The sequence below is a fragment of the Eublepharis macularius genome, chromosome 4, assembly GCF_028583425.1.
Source record: "Eublepharis macularius isolate TG4126 chromosome 4, MPM_Emac_v1.0, whole genome shotgun sequence".
Classification (NCBI taxonomy): domain Eukaryota; kingdom Metazoa; phylum Chordata; class Lepidosauria; order Squamata; family Eublepharidae; genus Eublepharis; species Eublepharis macularius.
In genome coordinates, this window is record NC_072793.1 from 67,875,153 (window position 1) to 67,896,714 (window position 21,562).

Genomic DNA, 21,562 nt, shown 5'->3' on the forward strand with positions numbered 1-21,562 from the left:
GTCACAAATGGCAGTGGGAAAGCCACATTCATTTCATTCAGTTTCGTTTTCCCGGCCATGTCAGACGCTCCTCTCCGCAGGTCCGGGAGGAAACGTCCGAGCAGCCTGACCGGGCGGTTGACCTGCGAGGGTTAACCCCCAGGACTCCCAGTGAGGGGGTCAGGGTCTGGAGCGCGGCGGGAAGAACCTCCTGAAAGCAATGCAGGGGGTAAATTGCCCGTTTGCTCCAATGGAGGCCGGCAGACTTGCGCAGCACATCGCGTGCCGCCGGGCCATGGAGAACGGCAATAAGCAGATTTACGGTGAAAACCTGTAAGTAAGCGAATCCCTTCTGATTTCTAAGCGTATGCGAAGGATTGGTGGGAGTTGAAACTAAGAAGGCTTGGATTTCTTCCCCTTCATGGAGTTTCGGAACTTAGCTGGCACCCCGCCCCCCAAGATGGCGACGAAAAAGCAGAGCCCTGCGATGAGTAAATCGGTGATGACGATGTTACAGGGGAAGGGGGAAACCCTGGAAGAGATGGTTAGACGAGCGGTCTTTGAAGCTATGCAGCCCTTTGTAGCGAAGTTAAATGAAATGGGGCAAAAGGTTGATTCAGTGGAAAGCGATGTGAAAACCATTAAAGAAACAGCGTCTGGGGCAGAGCAGTCTGCACGCGAAAACGTAGTACTCATGAAAGCAACAAGTAAGGAAGTAAAGCTCTTGGAGAATCAAATAATAGGATTACAAGTGGACCGTGCCCAAACGGTACTGTGTCTTCAGAATGTAAAAGAGGAGCAAAGTGAAAATTTAAAAGATTTGGTGTTGGGACTTTTGGCGCCATTCGCAAAGGCAACTAAAGAAGAGTTAAAAAGCGATATTCTGGAAGTCTGTCAGACATCTTCAAAATATGCAATGAAGCATCAGCTGCCTCGCGAGATTATTATCGACTTTTCATCTAAGAAGACTTGGGACACCATCTTATATAATTCGTATAATGTGGACTTGGACTATCTGGGCAATAAGGTTAAGATATTGAAGGATGTTCCATTTTTGGCTCGTAAAAGAAGATTTAAATATAAAAGACTTGCGGCTTTCCTGAGGAAATGTGAAGTAAAATATAAATGGTTGTTTCCGGAAGGCATCTGGTTCAGATACAAGGATCAAACCTACAAGATAACATCGGAAGTACAGCTGAGGGACTTTTTGTTTAACCATCAGGAGTTTCAGCAAGAAGAAAGTCCAAAGTCTGAAGGGGAGAGTGGGGGGGGGGAAGAGGGAACGAGCGCAGCTATTGTAGCTGCGCAGAGAGAACTGAGACCGAGACGCGGGGGGGGGGGGGGGAGACCTGATCCTGAATGTAGTCTGTATTTTATAAGATCTACCAATCTGACAACATATTAGAAAGTTAACTTTAAAGAAAAATTGCAGCATGAAGGGAATACAAGACATGTAGATGTAGTGTGTGTTTTCTGTTTACATGTTGCTCTTCCCCTTTCCCCAGTCCCTTTTTTTCCTTTATATTTTTGTAGTTTTTTTGTAGTTTTCTATGTTAGAAATTAAAATAAAAAAAAAATTAAAAAAAGGAAAGCCACATTCATTTATTGCAGCAAAAGACAACCAAGAGCCATAAAGCATCTTGCCAAATGTACTGTGACATAAACCTGTGGGCCAGAGCACACTTCAGCAGATCCATGATGATTGCCAAAGCGGGAGGCATATATTCCCAAGTACAGACCAGAATTTTTAACAAATCAAGTCAAAAGATCAAGTACTGCATGTGATGACTCAGTAGATGGCTCAGTACTATGCAAAGCGTTCTGAATGCAGCATGTGTTAAATGAATACAGCATCCAGCTAGCAACCACTGGCTATTCAAATACAGCATGATGAATAGTGGCTTGGTGGCAAAAAGTAACATCACGTTTCCAAACCCAGAAAATTAAACTTAGTTTAGAAAAATGGTATATAAATATTTTATTTTATTTACTTCATTTATAGCCCACCTGTCTCACTGAGACTCAAAGTGAGTTGCAAATTCTTAAAAAAATAATTTGATCAGACAGCAGGGGCCTCCAGTAAACAATGCAGTAGGACACAAGCAACAACAAAAGGAGAAATAAAAAATTATCTAGGCATGAAAAAACCATAATACAGAAAGTGAGTTGCAAAGGTGGAAGAGTGAGTGAGAGTAATGTGATATACAGTAAACATTGCAGTAGACTACAATCCTGTTCCCCTATAAAAATCAACTTTCTGAGTTGTTCCATTCTGCTACAGTTCTAATCCCTTTAGAAAAATGCCCTCCTGGACATTTCTGTTTTGCATATTTTGCAAAATGATAGAAGTGTGGAGACCCTTCTGACCTCTCCAGGTAAGCTGTTCCAGAAGATCAGAGCCACCATAAAAATGCATATTTATCTATTTTTTATCTTTTTTTATTTACTTATTTATAGTCTTTCTCCCCAATGGGAACCCAAAGCAACTTACATAATTCTCCTCTCCATTTTTTTCCTCTGAGATAGTTTACACTGAGAATGTTTGACTGGCCCAAGATCACTTACCAAGCTTCTGTGGCAGAGCAGGGAATCTAATCTGGGTTGCTCAGATCCTAGTCCGTCACTCTAGCTGCTACCCCACACTGGTTGACACCCATACTGGTTCTTACATGAACAGGCAGTTGCTGATCTTAACCATAAACATTTGGTTCTTAAATATAAGTGTTTTTTATAACACTCTTCCTCTGTATACGTGTAAGGTTTTGTTAAATAAATTCTAGGCATTCATAATTTACAGACAACATTAAATCTAATTGATATGACAATGAATTTTGTCAAGTTCAGAACCAGAGATGGACAGTCTTGCATCACATACAAACATATGGCTAAACACGAGCATTATTTTAAATTAGTTATACTGGATTTCAGATTTGCATGTCATATAAACTGCATAGGCTGTTAAAATTATTAGGCTGTAACATCTTACTAGAATTTTACTTTAAAGTAGCTCCTTTGTACCTTACTAAATAAAAGATATGTAGGAGTTTGGAGTTGTTTACATATAAAGCTAGTTAACACTAATACACTGCTAGCATGTGCTGGAAAAGGTGCACAAGGTTTGCATGGAGATTTTAGAAGTATTCAGCATCTAATTCTGAATATTTGACATTTTCATTCAGATGGATGGGTGGAACAATGAAATTTAGCTATGAGGTTTTTGCTGGTGGCTTTCTACTAGTGAATCGGTGCATTTTTAAAACCATGACTACTTTGAAAATAGTTTTAGATCTTTTTCAGTTTATATAATTTTAAAAGTGTCAAGAGTTTTTTTTTAGCTAAAATGGCTAGTGACAAGTATGAGAAATAGATTGCTCAAAATACTATAAAAATAACCTATGAATTGTGCACCTTGTTTTGTTTGAGTCCCATCTCTTTGTGGAAGAAGTGAACCATACTGGCATCTTACCATGCATCTGTAGGGATGTCTACCATTTGCTATGGCATGAGACCCCCTTCCATCTCCCACATTTCCACCCCTGTGTACAAAAAAACTGAATGGTTGTTGTGGATTTTCCGGGCTGTATAGCCGTGGTCTTGGCATTGTAGTTCCTGACGTTTCGCCAGCAGCTGTGGCTGGCATCTTCAGAGGTGTAGCACCAAAAGACGGAGATCTCTCAGTGTCACTGTGACACTGAGAGATCTCTGTCTTTTGGTGCTACACCTCTGAAGATGCCAGCCACAGCTGCTGGCGAAACGTCAGGAACTACAATGCCAAGACCACGGCTATACAGCCCGGAAAATCCACAACAGCCATGGTTTTCCGGCCGTGAAAGCCTTCGACAATATAAAAAAACTGAATAATAACAACAGCAGCAGTTTACAAAGTATGTTATTATTATCCCCTATGAGAGAGCTGTGATTGACCCAAGGTCACCCAGCTGGCTTCAAGTGGAGGAATGGGGAATCAAAGCCAGTTCTGCAGCTCTTAACCACTACACCAAACTGACATGACTCACTGAAGAAAGAAAAATTTAGATGAACTGGAAGGAAAAATCAAAAAAATCAGGAATGTTGTCAGAAATAATTTTCAATGTGTTAGGGGTACAGGAATGATGATTCAGGAATGTATCCTGCAATAGTGAATTCCACTAGTTAATTGTGCATTGTGTGAAAAAGTAGTGTGTTTTGCTTTGCTTTGAGAAACCTCTTAAATTTTGTGGTTTTTTTAATTACCTTTGAAATCTAGGGAAACTGAGATGAACAGTTCAGAGCATGGCACTTTATAGGATCTTCTTAGGATTAGTGTTTGGAGCTCTGATCACAACTCTTCCTGGTCCTGCAGTCTGTAATTCACTTGGCTGAAGACAAGTGAATTTTGTCAGTTCTCTTGTCTTCCGCTTTATTGTCCTCTGTAAAAGGGATTCTGTCTTTTGGTAACAGTTACGCGGTCTCAGAAGTGGCTAGTTTTTGACATTCAGCCCTCACTTCAGGCTTGCACTAAGTTCGTGTTCCTAGCCCATAGTGTCTCCTTTCCTGTCTTCTGTTTCCAGCCAAATGCCTCTTGCAAAGCTTGCAACCAGCACACAGGAGAAACAGCACTAGTAGCAAACCTAGGTTTTTAGATTATTTTTGATGTTTAAACTTGTGAAACATAAAGGTACATTAATAAATTTACTCACTTGTTAAATTTTCTATTTGCTGTAGTATAGTTCAGCAAAATAATTTACTGTGGAAATGCACTTGTGATGAGATGTTTCCTTGGAAGGAGATAATTATTCTGATAGTATGTAGTAAACATCTTTCATTACATTTGTCCTCTTCTGATCAGGAGAGGGGGGAGGGCTGTATTAAAAGCTAACTTTACAAAAATCTCACTTTATGTCCCTTCTCCTCCACACACGCATGTACCTGCATGAATATGACTGTGCCTTTACTGATAGCTAGAACTTTCTGTGCAAGCACATGACTTGAAGAATTGCTCAGTTGCTGGTCCCTGTCTCCATGGTCATTATAGCAGGACAGATACAGTGCTGAGATTGTACAGAAACAGTTCTTCAAGCAGTAGGCCTCCTTACTGTATCATAAGATGGGAACCCATCTTTGAAGAGTGGCTTCACACATTAAGCAAATGGAGAGAAAACTGGAAATTAGGTTTTCTGGTTGTGCAATATTGGAGGACGTGCACATGTATTTATTCATTACATTTATATCCTACCCTTTCTTCATGGAACTCATAGTGGTATACATAGGGATCCCAGAAGGTCTCCATCTACAATACTTACCACCCCAGTCCGTCTTTACCAAAGTAGCTGTATTATGTACATTCGGAGCATCTCACTGCTTGATTCCTCACTCATGAAAGCTTGAAGCTTGGGGAAAAGGCTCGGACTCAGTGATAGAACATCTTGTTTATCATGCTGAAGGTTCTAGGTTCAACCCCCAGCAACTCCAGGTGGTCAGTGATACGGAAGTCCTCTCCCTGAGACCCTGATGAGCCGCTGCCAGTCTGAGTAGACAATACTGACTTTGATGGATCCGTGATCTGATTTAGTATAAGATAGCTTCGTGTGTACATGTGTACTACTTGTGACATTCTGCTGTGAAGTTGGTTTGATATAAGTGTAAATTCATTTGTAATTTTTATAACTTTGCACCTGTCAGGGAGGAGGGTCTAATAAGTCTATAACAGACTACTCTTTTTTTTTCTTTTTCTTTTTTTCCCCGCTGCGTTGGTTGGTAGAAATGGCCTATGACAGATGCAGGGTTGGGATTCTTTTTCTTGTACTTGGCTATCATATTAGGAGTCTCCTTTAGGCCTAGTCAAAACAGATGACCTATACTGGGAGATAGATGGGTGGTACAATCCAGTAGAGTCTCTGCTTGTCCTCTTAGATGATTTTGGTACCACGACCATCGGCCACGCTGATTGAGATTTGGGGACACTGCTTTGCAGTCAGGGAGATCTCTGATGGTGCTACTGGGGCATTTTTCTCTATCCCATTGGAGTTCTTCTCTAGGGTGCAGCAGGATTCATTCTTATTTTTGTCACTAAGTGAAACCACTGGTAGAAGTCATTTGGAGATGTTGGGTGCAGTACCATTGTTTACCAGTGTCACTCAGCTCCTTTTTTCCCAAACCACATAAAGATGGAGAAACCCTGAATGGGTGTCTGAAATCAGTGACAGATGACACAAGAGTTAATAAATTGAAGCTCAGTCCAGAAATACTGATCTATAATGTAATCTATAAGTATAGATGACTGGGGAAGGCAATGGCAAACCACCCCATAAAACGTCTGCCAAGAAAACGTCATGATACGACATCCCCCATGGGTCAGTAATGACCATTACCTTTAATGTAAATACCATAGTGGGTGGTCTGGGAGATCATTTGTTCCGGATGGCATTTCCCCTTCCCCTGAGAGATCAGATATGCAGTTTAGTTTGCTCTTTGACCTGCTTCTGCTCTTGGATTCTCTGATGACATTTGTGGATAGGAGTGCCTTCTTCTGACTTCAGTTGATTACATCGACTACTACTAGAGAAGAATGACCAGGACACCATCCTGAAATACAGTATGAGATTTACTTGGAAGGGTAAATCTCATTTCAAAGAATATTCAAAAATACCAGGCACTTAAAAGCATAACAGCCCACCCGAGGCAGCTAGGGGAAACAATCTCCTTATTAGTCTCCTGGCACACTTCAGAGTGTTGATGTTGACCTTCAGTGCTTTGAATGACCTGGGTCAGAGGATACTTTCCCTGCCAGGTAAGATTGGCTCGCATGACTGGCCTTGCATGAGGTTACACTGACAAGCACAGAGAACAGGGCACCATACTTTGGAATTCCCTCCCCTGGGAACGTCATTAGGCCCATTCGGGTATGCTGTTGGAAACAGTTGCTGACCTGAGTTTTACCCATTTTATTGTTGAGTATTTTGAAGGCCTGCTGTTTTCAAGCTGAATTGTTTATCTTCAGCTGCTTTTCTGATTCATTTATATCTCAGAGATCTTGCTCTTTTTAGCTGTTATTGCGGACTGCTCTGTAGGCTTGAACGGGATAGAAATTTTAAATTAAATTAAACATTATTGCTTAGGCTTTATATCTCTTCCTGTAGCTTAGCAGAGAACAGCATTCTTCTTGGGAGCTCAATTCAAAACCTCAAGGTTCAAATAGGCATAGTTTATACATTATACGGTTCCAATTCTGCACATATGTCATTGAGTGTAAGTCTTTACTCAGATTACTGCTGAGTAAGCATGCATAGGATCCAGCTGTTTATGACTGCATGAACAACCCAGTATTACATAATGTGTAGGAATATGCTTCCAGATAAATCCCAGCTCCTAAAAAAACTGGTATCTCTGTTTATTTTTATTTTCTGTTTTGGAACATACATTTATGTATGTATGTAAGTATTTAACTCTTTCCTGCACTCTCTCTCTCCAATGGGGAAACGAAATAGCTTATAAAAGTACAATTTAAATAAACGACAAAAAAAATATAATAAGCTACGTTTTGGATTGGTGCTGGATCCAGTTGATGGGCTCATCCAAGGCTATAGATTTTGAGCTATGGGCAGTGGGCCAAGAGATCCTTATACCAGCACCAGAAACCGAAGCTCAGCATGGATCCTTTACAGCTGGCAGATGTTCCCATCTTCCTGCTGGTCTTTTATCCTTGTCAATTCCACCCAGAGAGGATTGACATTTGTACTGATGTTGATGTTTGTGGATTCTCCTCTTTTTCAGGCAGAGAATGAATTTACCCTGCATGTATGAACAATGCAAACGTTTGCTGATGGTTACTAATGAGTTAACACGGCTTCAGGTTTCATATGAAGAATACCTCTGTATGAAAACTTTGCTGCTTCTTTCTACAGGTAGGTGAATATATAAACTAACTTTGATAATGAAAGTAGTTGACATTTATATGGGGTCAGAGTGTTTATTTTCCAGCAGGAATCATTACCTTAGATCCACTAGAGTTTTCTTCTGACAAAAGAGATTTCTGTCAGCTTTTTCCACACTCTACTGCATCCCAGAATGCCTCTCTCCAGTGTTGCTCCTAGGAACAAGATGAGAGGGAGGCAGAGGTCTGTCTCTGGAAGGGAGACTCTGTGAAAATCTCCCCTGTCTAGAAATCTGCATCTGGGACTAACCCGTTTAGCCTAATTTGAACTACTTATTACTTTCCAGTAAACAGAGAGTCCTGCTCTCCCTGTACCTTATCAGTGATCAGACTCTCATCTTAGGGCAATATCTCCGTCCTCATATACATGAAGGCAGGACAAGGCATGTACATTTGTCAATACTAAATATTCCTCTGTAGTTGAATACTAGACATGTAAAAATGACACACAGACGTTAAAGTAATGCAGAGTGTTATAAAATTGTGATTAGATTAATGCTACACATAATATAGAAAATAGTAAAACAAGAAATAGAATGTTTAAACATTGTAATCCTGGGTGTGAGTGAACTATAGAGAACCGGATTAGAACAGTCAAAAAATAACCATTTTTATCCTCTGGAAATGACAGTCTCAGAAGAAATGGTGTTACTATAATATTGAAATGAGATTTAGCACAAGCAATTGGGCTATAATGCTAAGTCTGACCAATTAACATCAACTTCATGGAAACCCTATCAATATAATCATCATTCAAATTTAAACGCCAACTACAGATGCTGAAGAAGAAGAAATTGAAAGCTTTTGTGCAAATGTCCAGGAAGAAATTGATCATACATCTAAACAAGATGTGTTAATAATCACAAGTAATTACACGAGTAAGAAACAGAATGCAGAAGTAGGAAACAAAACAAAATCAACTACCATCGGAAAATTTGCACTAGGATTATGAAATGAAGCAGAAGAGAATATAATTTAAATAAATAAATAACATTCCTGAAGAGTTTACAGACCATCCAAAGAACAGATTTGCATTACAGCATTCAACTGAACGTGAACTGGAAGAACTGTGGGTTGAAATGAGGGGTGTGCGATTCAGGATTCCAGTTCAAGATAAAAACTTGAATTAGGCGCAGTTCAGCAAGATTTGGCATTCCTGAATCGGACCCAGCATTTTTGGCCCAATTCGGAAATATCAAATCAAAGCTTTTTGAAGCAATTTGGATCGTTTTGGAAAGCTTTAGGTCAAGTGGGAGCAGCCCACAGCACTTTTCTGGCTGTTTGCATTTGCAAACAGCCAGAAAAGTGCTGCTTGCCTTCAAAATCCCCTGTCCCCCCGCTTTTTTCCCCCAATGGGAGCAGGAGGAGGGTTCCTTCCTCTCTCTCGCATGGGATGAAAAAGTGGTGAGGCGGGAAGTTTGAAAGCCATCCTTTTCATGCCACTTGAAAGCAGCACGAACGGGGGCGCTTTCAAACACCACGCTGCTTGCTTCAGCCCCCCTCGCATCAGCTGAAGCAAGCAGCGTGAAACTTAAAGCACTCCTTTTCATTCCAATTGCAAGCGACATGGAAAGGAGCGCTTTCAAACGATCTGCTTTCTTCACCCATCGGCTAGGGGGTGGGGAGCCACAGGGCAGGAAGTTTAAAGCTTCGGTGTGCTGAATCTTTAAGGAGCATACCAAAGTGATCTAAACACCCGAATCCTGAAGTGGCTTCCTGCTTAATCCTTGGGTTATTTGGGTTATTTTTGGGGTGCACACCCCTGGTTGAAACCAGAGTTATTATCAATAAGAATGTGCAAATACTATTCCTGTAGCTAAAAAAAGGAAAAGCCTCATTGGATGACTGTGGGAGCTCTTAAATTTGCTAAAGATAGACTAGAAGCAAACAAAAGGTGACAGAAATAGAATCAGAATTCTAAATGCAGTTTTACAGTGACTTGCACATAGAGACAAAGACAACAAGTAATAATAATAACAACAATAACAACAACATTTGATTTATATACCACCCTTCAGGATGACTTAACACCCACTCAGAGCCATTTACAAAGTATGTCATTATTATCCCCACAACAAAACACCCTGTGAGGTGGGTGGGGCTGAGAGAGCTAGAAGCTGTGACTGACCCAAGGTCACCCAGCTGGCTTCAAGTGGAGGAGAGAGGAATCATACCCAGTTCTCCAGATTAGAGTCTTGTGCTCTTAACCACCACACCAAACTGACTCTAGATATAACAACAAGTGCAAAGAAATAGAAAAAGATTTGTTCCACAAAATCTAAGAAATCAAAGGGAAATTTCAAACTATGGCTAGGGAAGTTGAAAGGTCAACATGGAAATACATTATCTCTCAGGACAAAATAAAGAAAAGATCGGGAAAATACCCAGAAGAACTATACAAAAGAGATGAAAGAATATCAGATACTTTCAAAGAAGAATCTTTTTTTGAAGAACCTGCGATCATAGAAAGTGAAGTGAAAGTTGTACTCAAAGCAATTGGGAGACACAAATCACGAGAAGTAGATGAGATTACCCATAGAGCTATTTCAAGCTACAGAAATCTTAACGAGAATATGCAAACAAATATGGAAAATAAAATGATGATCCAGGGACTGAAAACATTCAATATACATTCCAGTTCCCAAAAAAGGGATGTCAAAGATTGTAGCAACTATCAGACCATTGCATTGATTTCCCATGTAAGCAAAGTAATGTTCAAATGTATTGTCAAAGGCTTTCACAGCCGGAGAACGATGGTTGTTGTGGATTTTCCGGGCTGTATAGCCATGGTCTTGGCATTGTAGTTCCTGTAGTTCCATACCCTGCAGCTGTGGACAAGTTTACATCAGGACCACACAGCGTAGCATCCAGACAAGAATAAAAGAACATGAAAGACACTGCAGATTTGGCCATCTGGAAAAATCAGCAGTGGCTGAACATAACGTAACTAAACAGGACACAGTATCCTATTCCAGGACACTAAAATACTGGACACCACTTCCAACTACTTCGTCAGATTGCACAGGGAAGCCATTGAAATTCATAAACATAAGCACAATTTCAACAGGAAAGAAGAGACTTTAAGAATGAATAGAGCATGGTTTCCAGTCCTGAAAAACACCAGGCTAACAAAATACTCTACACCCTACAATAGCCCTGCAGAGAAGATTAGCATATCAAGCACCAATCCATATGCAAAAGAACCTCCTCAGGATACAGTGAAGCCTCCCGCCATTAGCATTCCACACCCTGGGAAACTCTTACAGGATGACTCAGCCCAACCCCACCTTCCTGAGTAGATATAAATTACCCGCCAACATCTTTTCCACAGTGTGACATCTCTGTCTTTTGGTGCTACACCTCTGAAGATGCCAGTCACAGCTGCTGGCGAAACGTCAGGGACTACAATGCCAAGACCACAGCTATACAGCCCGGAAAATCCACAACAACCATAATGTTCAAATGCTTACAGCAAAGACTCTCATCACATTTTATTAGTAGTCAGACCCCTTTCTCAGATTGAAAGGGCAGTTTATGAACATGGAATATCATAAACACCTTTTCTCCATGTGCCTTAAGCATAAAACACTGCCTGGCAAGACAGAACCGATGTCAGCTCTGGCTGGAGTTGGAAAATTACCAGGATGTGTGTCAGACTGACTAGCTGCCCCACACCCCAGAGAAATACTTAAGTGAAACAATGAGATCTTCCAGGAAGTTCCTGAGTATCTCACCCATCCCCTTCCATACTCCCTTCACCTATCTTCCTTCAGGGACCTTATAGCTTTTCCCATCTGGTAATAGCAAGATCATCAAGCACTTTTCACACCTATAGTCCATCTTAGGAAATCTCTCTCAACTCCGTTATCCACCTCCAGAGAAAGCAGAGAAATGTCAGTCTGCCCCGGGGCACGTCTCACACTGTAACTGGGCTGGCCTCAGCCATGTGCAGCATGTGTGTTTTGAATCCAGCCACCCTTGCTTGAGCCCCCACTTCTCTCTATGAAGCACTGGTTGTTTTGCCGCTGTTCTCAGAGACCTCTCCTTTTCTTCAGGACTAGTAAATATCACCCCAGCCCAACAACTCTATCCCACTTTCCTCCCTGTTTTCTAGCTAGCATTGTATGTGTGCTGTGTGTGTAATGTATGCTTGCCTTTTATTGCTCTGTTAATAAGAGAAACCTTTCCTGTAGAACATCTGCCTGTTTGTTTGAGAATCTCTAAGGGAACAGTCCTGGTATACATTAGTGGAGATCCTAGTTACCCCTTCCCGCTGTGACTCCTTGAATGCTAATTCCCCCAAATCAGAAGGAGACCCCGACGGGTTCGATTCAGAAAAGGAAGAGATGCTATTGTAAATTTACAAGTCACTGGGGCATACTAGAAGATTTCAAAAGAAAATCTTTTCAAGTTTTATAGATTACAGCAAAGCCTTCAATACCGTGAATCATGCAAAGATATGCGTAGTTTTACAGGAAATGAGTGCCACAACATCTTATGAACATACTCTGAACAAGAGGCTACTGTTAGGGCAGATTGTAGGGAAACAGAATGGTTTCCAATTGGCAAAGGTGTCAGCAAGGATTATTGCATTTTTTGGCTGTTCAGTCTATGTAGACATTATCATGGAGAAAAGTGGATTAGATTTTGATCAAGGAGGACTGAAAATTAGTGGAAGGAACATTAACAATTTGAGATATGCAGATGACACCATGTTACTGGCAGAAAATAGTGAAGACTTGAAATGACTACATATGAAGGTTAAAAAAGAAAGCGCCAAAGCAGGATTACAGCTGAACATCTAGAAGCTATTGAAGGTTGAAGGTTGACAATGAAGACATTGAAATTGTTAAAGATTTTCTGTTCTTTAGTTCAATCATCAACCATTCCCCATTTCTATGTATGGATGAGAAAGTTGGACAATCAAAATAGCTAACAGGAAGAAAATGGATTCATTTGAATGGTGGTACTGGAGGAGAGTTTTTATGGTACAGCCAAAAAGAGAAATAAGTGGGTTCGAGATCAAATCAAGCCTGAATTCTCCCTTGAAACTAAAATAATGAAACTGAGGCTATCATATTTTGGTCACATCATGAGAAGACAAGACTCACTGAAAAGATAATGCCAGAAAAACTGAGATGGATTGACTCACTAAAGAAAGCCACTGGTTTCAGTTTGCAAGACCTGAGCAAGGTTATCAATGATAGGATGGTTTGAAAGGAATTAATTTATAGAGTTTCTGTAAGTTGGAAGCTATTTGACAGCACGTAACACACACAGACTAGTGCTATGTCATTGTGAAAATGACTATATCACTGTAAATAACTGAAGCATGCATTTATTAAAGTGCCAAATTTTGCCATATTCTGTTGCTTCAAAGTCCATGAAGACAGTGACATTCTGTAAATAAATACTTGGACAAGAAACATATTGTAAATACTACATCTTAATATTTCAGTTCCCAAGGAGGGCCTAAAGAGCCAAGCCCTGTTTGAAGAAATTCGTATGACTTACATCAAAGAGCTGGGGAAAGCCATTGTGAAGAGAGAAGGGAACTCAAGTCAGAACTGGCAGCGATTTTACCAACTGACGAAACTGTTGGACTCCATGCATGATGTAAGTTTTATGGCTTGTTTATTGTTTTTCATTAATTCTGTGCACATGACAGTTATGACTGGCAGCTGGTAATCTCTGGAAAAAAGGGAAAGTCCCTTGGGTTGCCGGTGTTGACCATTTTAAATCAAAGTGTTGCAGTCAAGAGGGCAATGAAAGCAGGAGCAACAGCATAACTTTCTGGTACTTAGGGTCTTCGGAGAGTACAAACATAGTCTCCCACTTTCAAGCTTCTGTAGAAATTAACACGTGATTCAATCAGAGTAAATAATTGAGATTACAGTGGGGGGGGGGCAGGAAAGACCAGTGACCTTTCTGTGCTGTATTCTTCTGTCTGAACAACACTGTATATACTTTTCCTGTTGTTCTTGGGGGTAATCTTTGACACTGAAAATAGGTGACTGGCTGTGCTATGTTTTCTATAAACCTTTATGCATAGATAGGCATGAAATCACTGGCCAGAATCCAGAAAGGCCCATGTGTATGCACATGGGGAGGACATCCAGGTTTTCCTTTTTAGCTACAATGCCTTATGCCAGGTCAGATGGTGCTCTGGGTTCAAATTGTCTTTGGTGCAAACCTTGCTTTGGTGTGATGTTTAAATTGTGGCAGAGATAGTGCTATGAGGGGAAGGTAGAAAAGGGAGAGAAAAGCCCAAAGATTCTCCTCAACCCCACCTCTACCCACGATGGCAAACAGTGGCTTGCTATTACTTCTGAACCAAGTCAGTGTTCTTTTTTTCCGTTTCATATACATTGACATCATTTTCAACCTTTATATATGCTACTACAGATACAGAAGTCTTGATAATTTAGTCTTGTTTTCAACTATTTCACAACACAGCACCAATGTTTGTTTTTATACATTAAAAAATTGGCTTCATCCTTCTCTCTTATAATTTGCAGGTGGTTGAGAATCTTCTAAGCTTTTGCTTCCAGACATTTTTGGATAAATCCATGAGTGTTGAATTTCCAGAAATGTTGGCAGAAATCATCAGCAATCAGTTACCAAAATATTCAAATGGAAATATCAAAAAACTGTTATTTCATCAGAAGTGACTGCCTTAATACAGAAAGATTGCCTTAAGAAAAAAGTCATTATAGCTTCTTTTTTTATAAACTAAAAGACTTGTTAATTTTGTCCTTGCAACTATATTGGGTGTTCTTGTTTTGTTTTTGTAATTATGCACTACATGTGGTTTACAGAGGGCCAAGACCTAGGTTTCAGAAGCAGACCCTTCAAACTAAATGGTTGAAGGAAGAAGAAAAGGAAGGAAAGATGGGTTGGGGTTTTCCATCCATGTACTACACCACCCTGTTGGCAGTATAGTATGCACCAAAACCAGCGGTGTCAAGCTCAGAACCTACATTGTCAACATTTTGCTAGGAATTTCTGCAAGTTGGCTGGATAAAATTTTCTAGGTTTTTGTTTTGGTATAGATTTTTTGTATAGTTAAGATAGCATTTTTGATTTGTGCATGTTAACATGAAGAAAGTTTACAACTGTATATCAGAAAAGGGAAGTTGTGCCTTTTATAGCTATTATTGTCTGGTTTTAGCAATTTCCTTTAACTTTATATACAGTGAAAGCTTGCTCATTTTTTCTTACATAATTTTGTAAAACTTCAAGATGCCTATTGTACAGCTGTTTTTTAAGGTGGGGCAGCTCATAGCTTAATGACCTCTAGATATTAATCTTTGAATATACTCATGTGAATATAGGTTGACTTTTGTAACCTGATCACGACTGTCATAGTGACCCTTCTATATAAATCAATTTGGCCGATAAATTCAGCCTTCTTTAAGGGGGTGGGAGTAGGGATTGAAATGTATTCCAAATCTAATCTGAAGTGCATACTTTTGATATTTGTCGAACATGTTCTGTGAGCTACTAGAAAACTAACTCTGTCTTAAACAGATGTTTAAACTTTTTTAAAGAAAACAGCCTAGATATTTCCATTTAATGCGATAGCCATAGTTATAAGAATCTTGGGCTGGATTGACAGTAAAAATATCAGTCTTGACTGCCCATCAGGAAACTTTCAGGAAAATATGCATAATTTTTAAAAAGTTTACTTCTATGTGGAGAAATTAACTTTTTTCCATACTCAATTTATTGCCATAAGTGTGTGTACTTCTATGTGTATTGGTGCATATTATATATATATGTATACAGTGGCCACAATCCAGAGCAGCTAAAGTGGGCAGAACAAAGCTGATATGCACAACCAATGACATGTCTAATGTTCTCCTTAGACATAATTAAAAAGCCACAAAACTTGTGCTTTTTTAAAAAAAATTAGGAGATCACTATTGGTGACCAATCATCATTTTCCACAAAGTGTAAAGTTGTGCATTTACCTCTGTGGGGTGCTAGAATTACTGGGTTGCAGCCTGCAGCCCCATTCTTCAAATGTAAGAGCAGAGCTCTGCTGCCACACATTTGAGACTTCTCCCCTCAATCTGATGATGTCATCAGCATTGGTAGCACTGATTGTCTATTTAGAAGCAAGTAAGGGATACCAAAACTGTGTTAGAGCTGTTAGTGGTATTCATCTGTTGTGCAGTGTGTGCATGGTGCAGAAGTACTCTGGGTTCTGAACATCAGGGGCTTACCTCTATGGCAGCTTTTTGCACTCCCAGTAGAGCAGATCCACAAGCAGGAATTTTCTTTCTGCTCATTGATCACTTGCTGGATTGGGGCAAACGTGTATACACTTGACTCCATTTTAAGTTGATGGCTAAATTTCCATTGACTTTGTCAGGAACTTATATATATATATATATATATATGTACATGTATACATACTTTCTATATAAATGCATACATACATATATATAAACACATAAATATCATTGACTTACAAAATAGTTGTAATTATGCCCAATATTTTATGTTTATTGTAATAATTCTTTAAAAGATTTTATTTCAAATAAGATATGCAGAAGATAAAACAGACCAAACTACAGGAAAAAAAAATCCTCTTACTTGTGGAAAATAAAAATCCCAAACCTGTGTATGCTTACACACCCATTTTTCACCTTGTTGTCATCAACTGTTTCATCTTGTTTCCTGGAGAACAGGAAAATTCCGCTACTGATTTTGTGATTTAAAGTAGAACTTAGTCTCTGTGCAGCTCTATCCCTTCTGTATCAAACTAATAGTGTGCCATAAAACAACCGTATATGTCTTGTGAAGTTTTCCTTGTCATCACTGATTTATATTTTAAACAATTTGTAAGCTGTAGTAGCCCATTCTTTGAGCACCTTAGCAATTTTCTGAAAATTTTAAAATACTTTGCCACTCTAAAGAAAAAGGGGGGAAAGATTTTTACTCTAGTGGCTTGAATATTTCTGTAAGAGAAAATAGTGGGGCTTAATAACCTAACAAGAGGCTAAAAATCAAAATACTAGGACATTAAGCTATTAATGTATTTTAGATATTGTTTCAAATATGTATCATTTGTTGATATTTGAAAAAAACAATGGAAGGGCTACTACAGCTTTAAAAGCAGTTTATCAGATGATTGTAAAATAGCTTGTATAGTGTATGATAAGAATGGTTTTTAGATGACAGATTGCTTTATCATGACACGCGATATATTTTTTCTAGGGGGTCACAAAAGTGTTGAATTATGGTATGTCTGGAAGTATTAATCCTGACAGCATTGTTCTGAAGTATCTGACGAGGTACTCTGGTTTTATGTATTTTTTTTGTTCTTTTCTTCCCCTCCCCCCCTTTCATTTAAAGGAATTTCCCAGAATTCAGTGGGGGTTCCTGGGGCTGAAACCGAAATCCATTGCTATCAGTAAAACCACAGGCTGGAAGTTGGATGTAATAAGTGGGCCTGTGTGCTTGGTTACCCCTCACATTCCAGGACTAAACTTACACAAGCTGTACAGGTTTATTTGACCTCCACTGCAAAAATAAATAAACTGAATTAGTGTGTTCATGCAGGCATTTGGCTATTCATGTACACAACTGGATATTTGGGGTTACTTTCACATACAGCCTCACAGAGCACAGCAAAAGAGCTAGTCAAATTTGGCAATAAAATGCATACATTTACCAGCAATATGTAAATATAGAGCATAGGTTATTCACAGTGTACTAACTACATTTCTGTTACTCAACAAAAACGTTCATGGTAAAGTTGGAACTTTACCCGAACATCTCTTCTTAATTCTCTTTTTAAATGTTAGGCTTATAAATGAAAATCCCCAGCTGTTTATACTCAATACATGGGAGTAAAATGTCACATTTATTAATGAAGTAATCATTCTTTCTGACCTCTCTGTAGTCTCACAATTTTGGATGCTGTGACTGCAAATAACATCTTCAGAACCTTTTACACCTCTAATAAGATAGCAGGCACTCATGCCCTTTCTCTGAGGTACAGAGACGAGCCTCTCTGCACAGTCCCAAGGAGCGGAATAAGTATCTTCCCATTTGACTTCTCTTCTGGCTGCTGCTAGTGCAGCATTGCTAAAAACATTCTCCTTGAGTTCTCACAGCTCTTCCAGAGGAGTACTGACTAAAGCTTTAAAAGGTTCCAAAGGTGCTCAGCACAAGGGTAAGAAGAAACCATTTGTGTGACTCACAGATGACCAGTCAGAGAAAAACCAGTTACAGATAAGCAGTCTCTCTGTCTTCTTGAATGAGTTCTTAATGGTATGTACGTTTAACAGTTAACCTCAGCTTCAGAGAGTATTTTAACAATAGTTTGCAAACCAATCAGATGAAAGTGTGTATTCTACCAGTTTTTAGCTAATTCTAACAATAAGTATTGGTTTCCATAAGGTTCCTGAAAAGATAGAGCATGAGACCCTGTCCTTATTTTGACTAAAATTAGAACAAGTGATACTTGCAAAGTGACATATTAATCATTCTAGTCCCTGCTACCTAAGTTTAAACTAGTGGTGTGCATGGACAAGTGTATGTGTGGCTGTTTACCAATATAATTGCAGTATACCAGAATCAGTACTATGATTACATGAGTACTTTAGCAAGGGGGAGAAGGCTCTGATTCTTTTGATTTTATGTGTTCGTTCAATTTATGGATTTCATTTTTTAAATGCAAATGATTGGGAAAAGAACTTTCAAGCTAAACATGCTGTTAAAGTTTCGACACAAGCCATTTAAAGTACATACGCATCAACAAACATACATTGTTTCTTGTTTGGCTAGTCTTTTTTAGTGCTGGGAGAAAAAAGCACTTTGAATAAAGCAGGGAAAATTCTGACTTCTGTCTCTTCAGTGCCTTGCCATATCATGCTGACATGGGAATAATTGGATAGCCCCAGATATGCATGCTGTATGTTAACTTGCACATGGGATCTAATAGGAATGGCCTTTCATAAGGTATGTTAGGGCATGCTAATGGAGAGAAGAAATTATACAGCTCTTGAACCAGTAAAGCAGCGGTCAGAGCCTTAGGCTGTAAACCTCAACATACTTACTTTGTAGTAAACTCTTATAAAATCTGTGGGACTTACTTCTAAGTAAATGTGTTTAGGATCAGTGTGCCAATCTTGCCACCCAGAGTAAACCAAAAATACTACATTGTATCTTAAAAACAGCAGCAGAAGTAAAGAGTGCACACAATTTTTGAAATAAGTGCCAAGCTATCTTTGAAAACAGCCTCCTAGCTTTACAAAATATCTACTGATGAATAAGGTAGAAAGTGGAGTGAGAATATAGTCTTTGTCATGCTTGCAAAATATTTACAAGGAGTATTTGCAAAAGTGTAAGAGCATCAGACTGATAGACAGCTCACCATATCTTCATTTTGTCCAACATGCAGAAAGTTGATGGGAATTAATTTTAAATGGTCATGTATACTCATATATACTCTGCTATTGGCCATGGAAAGAGCTTAGTCTTCTGACACTTGCTAAAAGCACTTTATTTGCCCAGTTTTTGAAAGGAAGTAGATCCCAATTTAGTTGTAGGATTTTTTTAAAGGAAAGAATTGATTTGATTCCAATTGAATATGGGGGGAGTGAAATTAATTATTGTTATACAGGAGTCCAAAGATCAGGGAACTGATTTATGTAGTCTGGAGATCAGTTGTAATTCTGGTAGATCTCCAGCCACCACCTGGAGTTTGGCAAAAAAAAAAAAAAACTAATGCCACCAGAGTATTTTGAGTTGGAGCTAGGGAAGTATGTTAGTGAAAGTGTTCTTTTTCCTTTGAAGTATTGAATCAAAGTTACCCTTCTTCACGTGGAATTTGGCTTCCACTGACAGAAGGACTATTTTCCACTTTTACTAGAATGTCACCCAGTAAAACTGAACAAAATCCAAAGATTTTTTTTCTGCTTGTACAAGCAGTTGAACAACGGCTGCTATAGAACTGCATGCATATAAAAAACAATTCAGAAACTCTTTGTGCAAGCTTTACAGAACACCACTAGTAGTGACACTCATTCTACTTGTGGTTCTTTAGATCCTATTCCTCAGGGAGGGATGCTTTTAACAAATTGAATGCCTAGTTTCTGAATTGCTGATTCAGCATTAGATAGCAATGGTGGTAGTAAATTAGTTCTCACCATATTGGAGGTACGTCAACTCGCACCAATCTAACTTTAATAAAACCCATAAAGACGCGGGGAGAGGGGATGGAGGGAGGTTGAACACCACAGAAATGATAGATCTCATGATTTTAAGAAAATAACAAAATGGCTTCACATTTTTAAATATCTCTGTGGTGTCAGTTACGGCATCTAAAGTGTAGGAGGATTAAGACATAGACTTCAACAAACGGGTGGCAAGTCCTTAGTGTTTGAGCCCCTTCAAGATAAAAGTGTGTACTTTAAGAACTCTGTAAGGGACCATAGTCTTCACCCTTTCAGAACTGAGCCTCATCCACCATCTGATCAATATTGAAACTAGTGGGATCATCTCTATGAAGGTAAACACATTTTATGCTACTGCTGTTTCATAGGAACAATACTTTCAGGCAAGGAATAGAGCCTTGTGTTGTTGGAAAACATTAAAGAACCCTTTATGAGGCTTTTGTTTTCTGGTAAAAGGCTGTGTATGAAAATAGCCTCCCCTCCCATTCTAAGAGCACGGATTCAGTAGTGTCAACATTCTACTTTGTATATTAAAAGATATATAATGGGGACAAATCCTATATTATGCTGGTGTATGGCATTATTAAAAAGCTTTTTTCATTATTTTCACAGTAATTTTAAACAGTGTAAAAATTAAAACAAGTGACTCCTGTTTAAAAATAAAAAGTTGTAGTTTTTTATTCATGCTGAATAACTCTGTAGTAACTGTCTTTTCACCTACTCAGTGAAATGTTGGATTGTAAAATCTTGTGTGGAACTGTTAAGCATTTATTTTTCATTTTAAATTTCGCTGTTCTAGTAAATTCAAAACCACACCTCTGTACAGAAGTTGCAGTAAATGTAAGCCATTTACAGCAATGCTGAATAATGGACAGAATTAATAAAAAACTGCTTTTTCATTACATGTTCAAATGCCTTTGAAGTAGTTTTTTGTCTCGTACAGAGCTAAAGACTAACTTCATCCACTTACTTTCCTTGAACACTATTGTCTTCATACAATAATTACTTTGAAGCCATCATTGTCTACTAGTTAGAATACTAAAGCAGAAAGATGCAAAATTTAAGAAAAATACTTGTATCTTCACAAAGCCTTCCCGGTCTCCTCCAATGCCCAATTTTTGTATGAGAACTGGTGTCAGAGTCTTGAAAGCTCCAGCAGGGTTGTGGGGAGCATGAACAGAAAAGCTTTATTTGTCCCCAGAGTGGTTGAAAGCTGACTGCAATTTCTTGATACTCTTTCTCTCCCAGTGAATGCAACTCAATTTGAAAACTGAAGAGCAATAAATTCTATTTATTCCCCAAGTAGAATACAAATAAATGGCTTATTGTTTTGGAAACAGGACTTAAATATGTTTTGGAGGTTAAGTGACGCCTTACATGTGAACAGTTTAACCCATAAATCTTTACATCAAAAAGAAAAGGTTTCAAAAAAATTGAGGGGAGGAAAAGAGTGGCAAGTGATGGTTGTTGTGGGTTTTCC

General features: G+C 39.0%; 1 protein-coding gene across 2 annotated transcripts in view; it reads left to right on the plus strand.

The window, feature by feature from the left end:
- Positions 1-20,986, plus strand: part of NR3C1 (nuclear receptor subfamily 3 group C member 1) — an 80,804-nt gene extending 59,818 nt beyond the window's left edge. For both annotated transcript variants that reach the window (XM_054978453.1, XM_054978454.1), the window contains exons 7-9: positions 7,732-7,862; positions 13,350-13,507; positions 14,410-20,986. In XM_054978453.1, the coding sequence (XP_054834428.1) occupies positions 7,732-7,862; positions 13,350-13,507; positions 14,410-14,562 (442 nt within the window). In that variant the 3' untranslated portion in view covers positions 14,563-20,986. The remainder of the gene's footprint in view (positions 1-7,731; positions 7,863-13,349; positions 13,508-14,409) is intronic.
- Positions 20,987-21,562: the final 576 nt, after the last annotated feature.